Raw genomic sequence first — 14,226 nt, forward strand, 5'->3', positions numbered from 1 at the left:
CTCCTCCAAAAATCTCTTTAGAGGATACTGTTATTCAAGTGCAGGTAGAAGGAAAGCGATCTTGGGTTTAGACAGTTTCCCGGTGGATTTTATTTTTTATAGGTCTTCTTGTCCGTTTTATGCCTTGATCCCTTCTCTTCCCGCCGAGATCGGACAGAGCCTTTCTCCCGATTATCAATTTGATCCACCCCTATTTGGAAAGAAACCCACCTAGTTTTAACGGGAGCTGAAAATTGAGTCATCGGAGAAATATTAGGATACATTTTCCATCATTTTGGTGCCGAAAGCGAGCCAGGAGCTGAGTTTTATATTGAGACATTACGCCGGCTGAAGGCAGAGAATGTTTTTCCCTGCCAGGACCTGATGCAATCCATTCAAGCCAACAAGTTTGGAGAGAATGTTGAGTTCAATCAATTCAGAACGTCGAGATGGAGCCCAACTCACTCCAGGTATTTCGCTCTCCTCCGCTCCTCCGCTCCCAGCACCCCCCCGGCACCCCCAGCCCCCCCAACTCACCCACACCTTTACACCCACCCACACCCCCCACAAACTTTTCACCAAACTTTTACCCTCTACATCCCCCCCAAAATAATTTTTATTGTTTAAAAAAAAATCCTCGCACTGATCATAAATACATAATGTAATTTTACCGCCTCTTAAGGGGAGGAGGGGAAGAGGTAGGTCTGGGAAGGGGAATCCGGAGGGTTTTTTTTTTAATTTCTTTTCTTTTTTAAAAAAGAAAATTATTTTATTTCAAGGGAGGCAGAAATTTTGTGGGTTCTGACGTTTTTTTTCTCACCCCCCCCACCCTCCCACCCTGTGTTATATCTGTGGGTTCGACTGTATTAAGAGTGCGGGTGTCTGTGTGTAAATCTGTCTGGGAATAGATGTTTGTATTTCTCCTGGCTACATTATTTATTCGGTGCCTTTCTTCCCCCCCCCCCCCCCCCTGCAGTGGGTCGGCTCACCGTGTGGCTTGCACGGACCTTACATTTTCTACAAGGCTTTTCAATTCCACCTTGAAGGCAGACCAAGAATTTTGTCCCTTGGCGACTTTTTCTTTGTAAGATGTACGCCAAAGGATCCGATCTGCATCGCGGAGCTCCAGCTGTTATGGGAAGAACGGACCAGCCGGCAACTTTTATCCAGCTCTAAACTTTATTTCCTTCCCGAAGACACTCCCCAGGGCAGAAATACCGACCATGGCGAGGTGGTAAACCGGGCTCTCCCCCTTTCCTTCTGTCTGTCTTCTTCTTCTTATGATTATTTTTTCCTATCCCCTAGTAATGCTTATTACTGGGCAAGCTTGAAAATACTGTATTCACTTCTGCAGGCGAGCTGGATCGACTCTTTTTTTTTTTTTTTTTTTTTTTTTTTTTTAAAGGGGTAGCGCCACTAGCTGGGGCTGGAGTATTTTGCCATTGTCAGAGTTTGGCTGTCAGCGTTACAAAGAGGATCCAACTGATTTTAGTCAAGATCAGATAACTTGTTCGCCTGGGTTTTGTTCAAGGGTGTGTGTGTGTGTGTGTGTGTGTGTGTGTGTGTGTGTGTGCTGAGTCTCTTACTACTGCTTGAACATCACATGCGATGTGTGTGTGTGTGTGTGTGTGTGTGTGAGAGAGAGTATGTGTGTGTGTGTATAATTTTTTTGGCCTTTTTAAAATGTATCTTCATGTCTGGCATGGTCGGGGCTGGAGAGGTTTTCTTTCGGTGGGTTTCGAGATGGTTCACATTTTCTTTTCTTTTCTTTTCCTTTTTTTTTTTTTAAAGTAAGTATTTGATATGTTTAAGAGGGCGGAAATTACGAAATGGAGGCAGAAATGAGATCAAAAGCTATTGAGTTGGCCAAGACGTGTTGAATAAAGTGATAAATGACAGGTACTGGAATAATACATTCAAATAACTTGCAGATCTGCCCGGGCGGATTTCAAAGCGGTCGTGTAACCCGCACAAACACGTTAAGCATTAACAACTATCTCTCGCCCACTCCCCCCCCACCTCCTTCCCGTCCCACCCCCCCCTCTACCCCCCACCCCCCGCCCCGCCGAGCCATTTGATGTTCTAGTTTTCAATTACTCCACGCAAAGTGGACGTCTTCCTGCGCGATCGTTCTTTTTTAGGGGTGTGTGTGTGGGACGGGGTGTGGGGGGGGTAGAGGGGGACTCGAGGAAGGGCAGACCGGAGGGGGGGTGGGCTGTGCTCTCGCGCCCACTGCCCCCCCCCGGCGGCTTCCCCCCTCTTCCCTCTGCCCCCTCCCCTCCCCACACACGCCCAGTCCGGGGTGCCCAGACTGCGCTCCGGGGGAGGGAGCGGGGAAGGGACCCGAGCCTCCCGGCACGTTTCAGGGCGGCTCGCCCGGGCGCACGCCGCGTTCCCGGGAGGACGCAGGAGGTGAGCCCGCAGTCACCGGGCTCGGGGCTGGGGTCGAGGGTGGGGGTGGGGGGAGAGGTGGCCTGTGCCCTGGGAGGGGAGGGGGCTGTGGTTCCCGGGGTGACCTCCGTTCCGCGGGTTACCTCCCCCCGTGTCAGCTGTCCGCCCTCAGCGCCGCGGTACCCACCTTCTGTGGTGGGGGGGACTCTTTGGGGGTGTCTGGGGCGCCGCGGTGGGGGGGGTGGAGGGAGGGAGGGAGCCCCGCCGCCCGGTTCAGGCTTTTGTGTTGCCCAGGCGAGAAGCAGGGTAAGCAAACTCAGACTTTATCATCATTATTATTAGTATTAGTATTAGTATTAGTATTATTGGAGGGTTAGCTAGCTCGGCGCCAGGCTCGCGCGAGCTTTCGAGGTAGGTCCGAGGATTTTTTTTGTTGTTGCTGTTAAATGAATGATTCCCACTCCCCCCCCCCACCCCAGCCCCCCCCCTCCTCCCTTTAACTCCTCCTGGGGCCCCGAGCTGCCACTCTTTCCAGAATTCCTGGATCTGATGGAGTTGATTGTACTTTTGGCCTCGCCAGCTCACTCCCTCTCCCGGGGATCGTTGGACCCATCAGGTTTCTGCCTGTTAATTACTGGAGTTCCTCAAAAAAAGAAAAAGAAAAAGAAAAAAAAATGCTCGCCTCCAATCTGCCTTTTCCGAAATAAGCTCCTCCCACCTCCCCCGCACACACCCCTCCCCCGCCCTCTTCTCCCCTCCTCCCCCCTTCCCGCCACCCCCCCCTCCTCCCCCCCCCCCCCCGCACAGCTTTGGGTTTTAAACATTCGTATTTCCCAACGATCGCCTGCAATTTTACAAAGGTGTTGTTTGGAAATAACTGTGAAAAATCCTGCAGCCTACCAACAGGTTGAGCTCTTTCCCCTTCCCAAGGTCTCGCTCGGCCCCCTCCCCCGACCCAACTTTCCTGCGCAGCTGTCTTCCTCCCCCCGCCCCCTCCTCCTCCTCCCGATTTCTTATTATTTGCTTTTCAAATTTATTACTTCAACATGGCCTGTGATCTGGAAAAGGGAAGGATTAAATATCCAGAAAAGAGCTGGTGCCTAATAGACTTCTGACTAAACCCAGAAGGAAATTATTCAGTATTTTACGGGATATTTTGTGGTCACATTTTTTTCTTTTTTTGAAAATTGAAATTGGAATATTTTTTTAACAGACCTCGTGTTGACCCCCAACTGGGTCCAGTTTAATTTTTGTTGGTGCCATTCTGATTTAAGGATAAAAGCTATGTTCACAGGAGAGTGTATCAGCTAGAACTATGAGCAGGGAATAGATACATATTCAAATACACGACCTCTTTTTAATTGTTGATTTTAGGGAATTGGAAGTGAACCATTGTAACGATCTGTGCATTTCGTCACTGTTATATGAGGCATACCTGGGAAAATTAATCTTGCCATTTAAAAGTAAACTCTAGGGGCTTGGGGGAGGGAGATGGCTCTATTTATAATCCTCAGCTGCATATACATCGTCTAATATTATGCATGATTTGTTTTTTAATGCTAACACGGCTGGTAATTAGCTGTATGATTATACTTGTATATTTCATTAGGACTTTGGCTGATGTCATTGTGAATTATTCAGCCATATTAAAACAATTTTCAATTGCGATAATGACACGCCTCAAAATTATGCAAATGCAGACTGCATTGTGCAAAATAATTATGACAAATGTAAAGCAGGTAGAAAGTTTCCCAGTGCAGATCGGTTTTCTACTCTGGTGATGTCATTTCTACCCCCCCCCCCAAGTTAGTCATTCATTAGCAGAATAGCAGCAAGCAGCAAGCCCTCTCCTCTGGAGGTGGGGTAACAGGAACCAGCCTTTACCGCTGACAGATAGAGGGGATAACAGGGACCTCTCATTAAGAAATTTGCTTTGTTTTCATTGTCTCCATTAACCTGTTTATATACATTCAGATGGTTTTTTATTATTGATTTTTAAAGAGTTCTGAATGATGCATTTGCAATGTGGAACAGAAACAGAAGGGTTTCTTGGTGATATACACAGTGTTACTTGGAGAAAATGTTCAGCACATTTAATCAGCCAATGCAGTTTATTTTAAGTAAGCAAATGGAGGTTAATAATTTCTTGATTGAGCTGACATCAGCATCCATCTCAAAGGATAGCCAGGACTCAATTAGTATGCTTTTGGGGGTTTTGTTTATTTTTTTTATAAGATTCATTCTGCCTTTTTGAAAAATGATTTCTTGAAATGTAAAAGACGTCAGTTCTAAAAGCAGGAAAACGATCATTGTGCAAGTTTAGAAACAGCGTCCCTGTGTGGTTTGCTATAATTTGCAGAAGGTTTTTTTTTTCCCTGAATTATTTTCTCATTGATCCTTACAATCATTGTAGGAGGATGAGGAAGGCAGGATTTTGTATACCCAGCTCACAGATAGGCACATAGACTGGGGAAAGATCATGTGTCTTGTCATAGGTTGCCAGGAAGCACCCATCCCTCTTTTAACTTGAAGGTTGTTTCGACACCCAACCCATCCTGAAATCAGAGTTTGAACTGATTACATTTTGATTCTAGACACATGTACTGAGGTGAACAGCCCCTGTGCAAATCAATATTTGAGGAGTAAAATAAGCATTCTTACTCTACATACTTCTAGGCAATTGTCTATTAGCAATATTTTAATCGTAATATTTTAATATCTTTATTATTTTAATAATCATTAGACATTATTAATGCTGATTAGTCTTAATAGCCTTCATGCTCTTTGCATGCTTATATCCAGTATTGTCATCATCTGCTTATCATGCTGGCAAGTGAAACAAGCCTCTCATAAAGAGGCACATTTTGAATGTGTTACATAACTGCTTACTTGGCCTTACACAATCCTAAATTATTTGAACCTCAGTTTCTTCTGCTGCAACATGGGAGCAATCCTTAGCATGACTGAATTGTTGTAAAGATCAAGGCTTTATGTAGGTAAATGGGCTTTATCTTGTAAAGCGCTTAAATATAAGGGGGTTATGATTATAGTAGTCTTTGTTCTACATTCTGGTGTCTTGATAAACTATACCAGATCATGACAACTTTAATGTCTATGTGGAAGTAGTTTATGCCTTAAACTACTATGAAAGTGACTACCAGGGCTATATGCAAGGACTTAAGTCTCTTTAGTAATTACCCACAGTTGCCATATCGAGCCAGTAGCTCTTCAGAGAAAGAAAATGGCAAAGTAGGCCTGTAATGGGTTCTGTTACTGGGTCACATCCAATTACATTCATTTTCAAATTGCCAAGCACTTAATCTATTGGCAATATACTCTCTTAAAATAGATGGATGTGCAAGCTTGGAATTTAGCCTTCCCAGCAAGGGTCTGGGTTCTACCCAATGGCTTGCTGGTCAGCTGGAACTGTGACTGGATGGCTGGGGATAATAACGTCAACAAGTCAAGAGCCAACATCACTGGGTATCACTCAAGATTTCTAGTAACATTTACTTACCACCACCTAACTCCACTATGACTTAACATATCACCACTATGCCATCCAGTATAAACCATGAATAACCATCCAGTTACAGGTTGAAGAGTTATTGAGAGTAACCTCACTGGAATCGCTGGGATTAGGTTCAGGATTTTAAGTTTTAAACATTTTGAACTAGCTGTATGACTTGGGGCAAGTCTGGAATCATCCTCTGGACACCAAATTTTTCATCTGAAAAATGGAAATAAAGTATTTCCTTGAATGGATTTAAAGGTTACATGAGTGAATACATGAAAGGTACACAAAATCGAAGTTGATTCATAGTATATACTTCATCAGTAATGGATTGTCTTTATCATCATCATCACCATTACTATTATTGTTTTCACTGAAATTGGACCTTATTGAAGAAAACTTTCCCTGTGAGAAGGTGGTGCCTGACTTAGTTTACTACCTCATACAGACTTCCAGGCTCCTTCAACTCAGACTATCTTTTCTCTGTTTTGGGGGCTTGCCTCTATCACCAAAATAGCTCCTGAAGAATTTAAATTTTGCTGCTAAAGTATGCTGGTAACTGGATCAGCAAGATTTTTTTAAAGATTATCTGGGCACAGGAAGACTGGTTTTGGATTCAAGACAGTGCTTTTCTCATCTTTTGTATGGACCTTGTTTTTAGTTTGTTTCCATAAGTTGAGTTTTTAGAGATTTCTGATCCACCTTAACTGACTTCCTGATTTAGGCTCTGTTTTAATTTTTCTGAACCTCAATGGATTTGGTGATCTCTACTCTGTGAGAATGATTCTTTCTAAGAACAAAAAGTTTTGACATATAACCTAGTATCTGTGAAGACTCAACAGTTGCAATTGTATGCAAGATTATGTATTGTTAGTAATCACTTAAAACTCATCTTTATCCTCTGCCTGACAAGGTTTTTAAAACTAGGATAAGACTGAAAGAATGACACAGAATTCATTAAACTGTGACAAGTGTTAGCCAACTAAGGCCTTCAGGGCCAAATCTGGGCCAGTGTATGTTTCTGTAAATAAAGTTTTATTGGAATGTAGCCACACCAATTTTGTTTATGCATTGTTTATAGCTCTTATGCTACAGCAGCAGAGTTAGTAGTTTTTTGATCATTAACATATGACCAGTAAAGTGGAAATATTTACTATGGGGACTGAATACAGAAAATGTTTTCTGACCTCTGGCTCATGGAGTTGATCTGAAAAAAGATATGTGACTATATACCTGTTTCTTTCCTTCCTCTCTTCCTACCTAACTCTTGTTCTTTCTGCTCCTCCTCTTTCTCCTCCCCTCCATCCCCTTAGGGAAAGGGATTGAACCCAAGGGACACACATGCTGAGCACATGCTCTACCATTGAACTGTAGCTTTCTGTTCTGGGTTTAGAGAAGTTTAATAAAGCAAATAGCCAGGCATCAGTGACTATGCTCCGTAATCCTAGCTCCACAGAAAGCTAAGGAGGAACATAGTGGTTCAAAGTTATCAAAGGCAGGAAAGTCTATGAGGAAGCTTATTTCCAGTTAACCAGCAAAAATCTAGAATTGGAGCTGTGGCTCAAGTGATAGAGCACCAGCCTTGACATACAAAACTCAGGTCCTGAGTTCAAGATCCAAAGCCTAAAAAACAAAAACTTAGAGGAAATAATTTAACAAAATATTATGTCATTAGTATTTACATGTACAAAACATTGTTCCAGTATGACGTTTATTATGTTAACATTTGAGGATGAGAAAAATATATCTTGATGGATAAATCTAAATACTAGCAGATACTAATGCTGTCTATCTTGAGTTAATTAAAAAAGAAAAGAAAACCCTACTTGTTGAGTGCTGATGGTGTGTTCAGCATGCTGCTAGGTAAAGAGATGGATGCGAAACAGTTGGTGATTTGGCTCTTTTCCTTACGAAGTTTATCCATCTTAATAAAGGATGATATCAACACATGTTTAAAAGGGCAAAACCATATTAGATGCTATGTAACATGTGTGTAAATCGCACTGACAAGTTATATCTTGATCTATATATCTATGTATATATGAAGTTCACAATTGGCATGTTGGAAAAAAATTCCTTTGATTCCTCAGATGTTGATTCACAGCCTAGTTCGTGCTAAACACTTGACTACAATGGTAAAGGGAATGGTTCCCAATTCATTAAGATCACTGTTTACTTGCAACCTTTCATTATCTTGTTGGAAACTAGAAAGTACTGACTTCATCTTGAATTCTCTTTCACTGGATACACATAGATAAAGTGCCTACTGTGTGACCAAACCTGTTTTAGTTCTGGTATGCATCATGACCAAGGAGCCCTACTTTTAGGGTATCCACAGTCTAGGGCTGGCTGTTCACCTTGTACAAACCTGACATATCCTTCCTTATTTACCTGAGTAAATAGTTACCTGAGTTAGCAGACTTCTCTTCCTTTGCCTTGCTCTGTTCTATGGGCCCCAGAGTATTCAGTGAGTACTGAATGCCTGTACAATGTAGTTAGATATCTTTTTGCCCACAGCCTGCCATCTTTAAGCATAGTCCAATTTCTTTGTGCCAGAGGGAGATTCATGAGTCACTCTCTTGTGGACTTGTCTAGCAACCCTCACACACTTTTCCTTCTCTTCAAAAATGTTTAGCCTTTTTGCACCATTGTATGGGAAAACATATGAACTAATGCTTTTAGGACAACTCACCCAAGTAAATGAGTGAATTATTGGGGAGTGAGTGGGTAGCCACAATCTATCTGTAGTGTTACTTTTTCATTTGATATCAACCAGGTTACTAAAATACAGGGCTTTTGGATGGCACCTGTGAAACCTAGACTTATACAAAGAAGAGTCACTTGAATTTCCAGAGTATGTTTCGGCCCCATGGTCTTAACTAAGCCCCATGTTTAATTGACTCAAAATTGTAAGCAATTAAAACCTCTCTTGACATTTAGATTGTCAGGCACATGCTAAGGAAATGTTATTTTTTATGAAGTACAAGAGTCCACACATGTAAATACTTCGCTATTAATTATTAATAAAGCACACCATTGTTCATAGTGGCATCTAGTGATACATGGCTCAAGCTCATTTATCAAAGTCTAGTTTTAACCAATATCCAGAATATAATTGCTCAAATCAAATACATTCGCTTGTCATTTATTTTTTATAGCCAGAGTGGTTGGATATTTGCCATCTTCTCCTCAGAATAATATTGTAGCTAATGACTACTTCGTTGGCTTGGCTTTTAAAGAGATTTAAAACAAATTGATCGATTGCTGGCTTAAGGATGCATTCGCTTCTCAGAGGTATGGTCAGGGATTCCTGTGTTCCTTCCAGAATCTGCGCCTGTGCCCTTGTGCAAGGATAGGTATTTCTGGGCCGTTACTGTTATCATTAGTTACCCTTGCTGTCTCACTGAAGATTAGAACCCGTGCTTTGGCCTTCAGAAGGCCTCAATCGCAAGCTGGACTAGGAATGTCCATATCAACATCACATTTCAAACATGCAGAGGATGATAATGATTGAAAGGGTGCTTTAGAATCATGCTAATGGCATCCATCTCCCGCACACACTTGTGTAAATTAATTCTGCTTTTAAAATGAGATGCACTGTTAGCAGCGTTAAAGATGGATATTTGACATTTATCATGCAGACTAGGATGGCTGGTTTAATCCTGCGAATTTTCGTTAGGCTCTTTGGGGCTGTGTACAGTCACAGGGGCAGATATCCTGTACACAGGACCCTCGACGGCAGACCATCTCCGTCCTTGTGCCCCAGTAAGAATAGGTGGCAGAGGACACATGTTGCTAGTTAATCTAGTGACCCCATAAACACTATCCTCCTTTTTTTTCTCACGACTCCTAACACACAAAGCTATGTAACACCCCCTTTTCCTTATGTTGAGCTCCAAAGCCCGATCAGTGGCACTAAACATTAAACTCTTGTCTTTGAGAATAATAGGCTTTGCTTTCTATACCCTCAAGCATGTTGAGCTACTGTGCAAGCTGGAAAATAAAAATGTTCTAATTGTGTCTTTTAAATAAGCATAGGAGTGAATTAATTAGACCATATTTTGTCTTTAGTTGCTTAGTTACACAATAGTATTCCTGAGCACGAGTAAGATAAATTGCCTCTTTTTTTGTACTGCTTGTCCCTTAATCATAATTACTGTATTGCTTAGGAGAGTAAAGCATACATAGATTTTTGAATTTTTTATTAATAGTCAAAATATGCATATGATATATAAAGTATATGCTGTTCAACCTGTTTTATATGCTTTTATGTGGGAAGAAGTTTTATTGTGGTGGTAACATTTGCATTAGTTGCTCAAAGATGTAGTTCTGGGAAATACATAATTGAAATGTTTTTGAATTGCTTTTTCTGGCCTCTTCAATCTTATTCAAAATAATAGTGCCTCCAGTCCTAGAACAGTCATTCTCATTTGATTTAACATCTTTCTTTGCACTACATACAAGGAGCCCAGTTTTTAACCCTGCAGTGCCTAGAGGACACTCGGTGATTCATAACGCCTCAAATAATCGTGTCTCCTGGATTTTCTTTTTAGCTTATATGGTAGGGATTTGGAGGCAAAGAATCGAGAAGAGTACCCACATTCTTGGCCATCATTGTGATACCCTTCACCCTTGGCACACTGCCTTATTCCTTGGAGAAGGTGCCAGGGTTTGCGATGGCAGGAGTTTGTGATATCAGGCTGTGCAAAGCACTGTACTTGCTTTCTAGGAGCTTGCAAACATGGGATGTTATTACCAGAACTTTGAGATTCCAGTTTTCTCAACCTCTTCTCCCTCCCCCTCAAGCCTCCACCAAAGAGGGCAGTGAGAAGAAAGACAGCTTGATATAGTTATTGAACAATAGGAGAGTCGGGCTTAAGATCCAGGATGCATGCTTGGTGAATGCATGTGAAAACTGACCCCATTGTTCTGTTGTGTTTGAAAAGCAAGTAAATTATTTACAGATATTTGCTAATTAAAGCACATGTTGTTTCACCAGCACAAAAGAACACAGTATGACTAGAGACAAAGAACTGAGTGCACATAATTTAAACTCAATAATTCTGTGTATTCTTTTTTAAGGGGAAATACATTTAAAATATGTTTATAAAAGCTGTGGGGGCTATAGTGATGTGGGGGTCACTCACAAACTTTCAGTTGTAGGTGAGGTCTGAGATCTCACAGGTGGAACCATGGCTAATGATACTGTCTGATATGTTTGAAATTATATACTGTATGATATATATTTTATGTTGTGATGGACCCCCCCACCAATGGTAACTATGTGAGGTCAGAGGTGTTACTGAACATTTCACAGTATATCAAAGCATCACACTGTACATCTTACATATATATATATTATTTGCAATGATACCTCAAGTCTGGAGAAAATAAAAAATGAAGTAATGTGTGTACATATACATATAGACACACGTACGTGTGTATGTGTGTGTTTTGTCACAGTACCCCTCCTAGGGCTCTGATGCTGAAGAGATAACAGACCAAGTCATCACTGAGCTGCTTGTCACAAGGCTTGCCCTAGGCTCTCTATGGAATGTTAGATGGAAGCAGTTTTGACAGAATATTGTTTTCCCTTTGCTTGTTATTATCTAGCTAGAGTTCTGTTCAGAATATCATTAGAAATAAAGCAAGTTGTAAAAAACATTCCACCATGAGACAAAAAAGATACTTGTATAAAAACTGTATTTAAAATGTAGTTTTAATATACGTTAGTATAACTTGATAAATATCCCAGAGAAAAAATTAGAAATTTAAACTTTTTTTTTTATAAAAAAAAAAAAAAGCAAATTGGCCACATATTGTATCAGGGAATACAAATGACCTCACTCACTAAGTTTTTAGGCTTTTTAAAATGATAATCATCTTAGGACTTTAGTTAGTTAATTCATTTTACTGTGACTATCTAACATTAGCTGGTCAGATGTTTGCATTTTGAAATAACTAGGCTGATGTTAGAAGACGAAGATCAAGAAGTGAAGGTCAACAATAACATTTTTCAGACCTGCTACTGGCTGGAGCAATGGCTTATGCTTTGATGAAACTGATCTCTTTCACTGTGCCATCCATAGACATTTTTGGTTTAGGTATAATTTGTCTGGGGTCCTTTGGTATTGTTGATAAAAATAATCCTGAAAAGTGCTCTAAGTTCATTTTTTTTTGTTTTATTCGTGTTCAGGTCTAATTTGCCATGGATATTTTGATACACTTATAGAACATACAGGATTGAACAAAATGTTTCTATCTGCCTGTATTTCACAAATACACATCTGAAAAGCTAGAATGTACATGTCTTAGATGCATACTCAGAGCTAACAAGTGATTGAGGTAGAACTAGATAGAACCCAATATCTTTATACAACAGTTTAGTCAGCTGTTTTGGGGAAGTGACTATTCTTTTAGAATAGGTAGTTGTATCACATTGGCATATCAGGGCAGGTCATTTCAGTATTGTCTTATACCAATGGATGGTGTCCCTAAACAACAGCACTTTTTTTTTTTGACAGTCCTGGGTTTGGGCTCAGGGCCTGAGCACTGTCCTTGGACTTTCTCAAGGTTAGAGCTATACTGCTTGAGCCACAACATCACTCCTGGCTTTTTTCTATGTATGTGGTACCGAGGAATCAAACCTGGGTCTTTGTGCATGCTAGGCAAGCACTCTACCACTAGGCCAAACTCCTGGCCCTAAACAACAGCACTTGAAAAGAAAGAATTGTGGAATCCCTAATGGAGGGTATAGACTTAATTTAGATGAGAAGATATGGGCTGGAAGGCCTATATCTGCAGAAACTAGGCTTGATATTCAGGGTTCCCAGCTGGACCTATCCTTCATTTCCTCACTCTTTCCTAAACCTAAAGTTCAGAGAATCCTCTGGTAGGGGTACTTATATCAGCCCAATATAAGGTTTTCTAAAGGTGCCAATCTTGGTGATAAATGGAAATGGCATTTCTTCCAACATGCTCCATTCATTCAGAAGTCTCGTGATGGAGTGCCTACTATGTATTCAGTTTTTTGTGCTAGAGTTAAGATAATAAGGAATATAAGTATTCTCATAGAGCTTAGCTCCTATTTTAAGGAATAAGAATTTGTGTGGGGTGGCTCATGCCTCTAATCCTAGCTATTCAGGAGGCTGATAGCTGAGGATCTTGGTTTGAAGCCAACTCCAGCAAGAAAGTCTGTGAAAGACTCCTATTTCCAATTAACCACCAGAAAACTAGAAGTGGTGTGATGACTCAAAGTGGTAGAGCACTTACCTTGAGCAAAAAGAGCTCAGGGTCAGATTGATAGTTGACTGATATATCAGTCAGTAGTAATACTGTGCACGTGCATAATAAAATATAAAGGACCCTGGGGCTCTGGTTGGGATGTTTCTCACATTTCAGAAGAGAGGAATCTTTACCTCTTCACCTCTAAAGTATAAAATTGTCTTACATGTGAAACCTAGTGATGGGCCATGGAGAAGCAGGCAGATTCTGCCCTATGGAGCATAGAGAGCTCACACACATTTAATTGAATTATTTCCAAAAAGAGGATCCATTCTGTGGCAAGTTCAGAATGATGAAAGGAAAATACAGATGTCTAGGACAGGGTACCTGATCATCTTGGGAAAGTCTGAGGAGCCACTTTGAAAGAAATGTCATTTGAATTGAGGTCTCAGTGCATAATCAGATGGAGATTGGGAAGAGACTTCTAGACAAGGCAGGATGGCTTTTCATCTGGGACTGACTCTGGGAATCCAATAACCGGGTGAGAGGTGCCTCTTGATGTCCTTTGAAGGCATCAATTGTTGTGGATATCCATAAAACCTCTACATAACATCTTCAGAACTGATTTACATTGCTTGGTTATAGACAGTAGAAGATTAGGAAAAGCCCATGTACTAAATGTAACTTGTGGCCTGTCTTTGAAAATAAAGTTTTATTAGACACACCCAGTTGTTTCCAAAAAAAAAAGCTGTTGCAAATTGTGTTTTAATAGCCACATCTAGTTGTTTACAAAGGTTTCTTGCCATTTTCACATTGTAGTGGTGACAGAGACTGGCTGATACTCAGACCCTAAAATACCTGCTATCAGGTCTTGGATAGAACATGTTTGCCGATCCTGGTTTAACACAATGTTATTAAAGTTAATTGTAAAACTAGGTGCTAACAACTTTCCACATGGCCTTTTACTCCTCACAACTTGAATGCCATGAGGAAAGTTCTACTGTCAACTCCTTTTTGAAGAAGCATCATATCTGAGCAGTTAGATAAATCGTCTAGTTTTCCAGCTTGATTTCTCAGACAAATGGCAGCGAGAGCATGAATGGGAACTCAAAGTGTCC

At 41.1% G+C, this 14,226-nt stretch overlaps 1 protein-coding gene across 1 annotated transcript in view; it reads left to right on the forward strand.

The window, feature by feature from the left end:
• Window positions 1-388: 388 nt before the first annotated feature.
• Arid5b (AT-rich interaction domain 5B) overlaps window positions 389-14,226 on the forward strand; it is a 181,294-nt gene continuing 167,456 nt past the window's right edge. The window contains exons 1-2 of the mRNA XM_090346390.1: window positions 389-449; window positions 956-1,210. Of these exons, the coding sequence (XP_090202516.1) occupies window positions 429-449; window positions 956-1,210 (276 nt within the window). The 5' untranslated portion in view covers window positions 389-428. The remainder of the gene's footprint in view (window positions 450-955; window positions 1,211-14,226) is intronic.

This window comes from Megascapheus bottae, chromosome 15 (genome assembly GCF_031878675.1).
Source record: "Megascapheus bottae isolate mThoBot1 chromosome 15, mThoBot2.hap1, whole genome shotgun sequence".
Classification (NCBI taxonomy): Eukaryota; Metazoa; Chordata; class Mammalia; order Rodentia; family Geomyidae; genus Megascapheus; species Megascapheus bottae.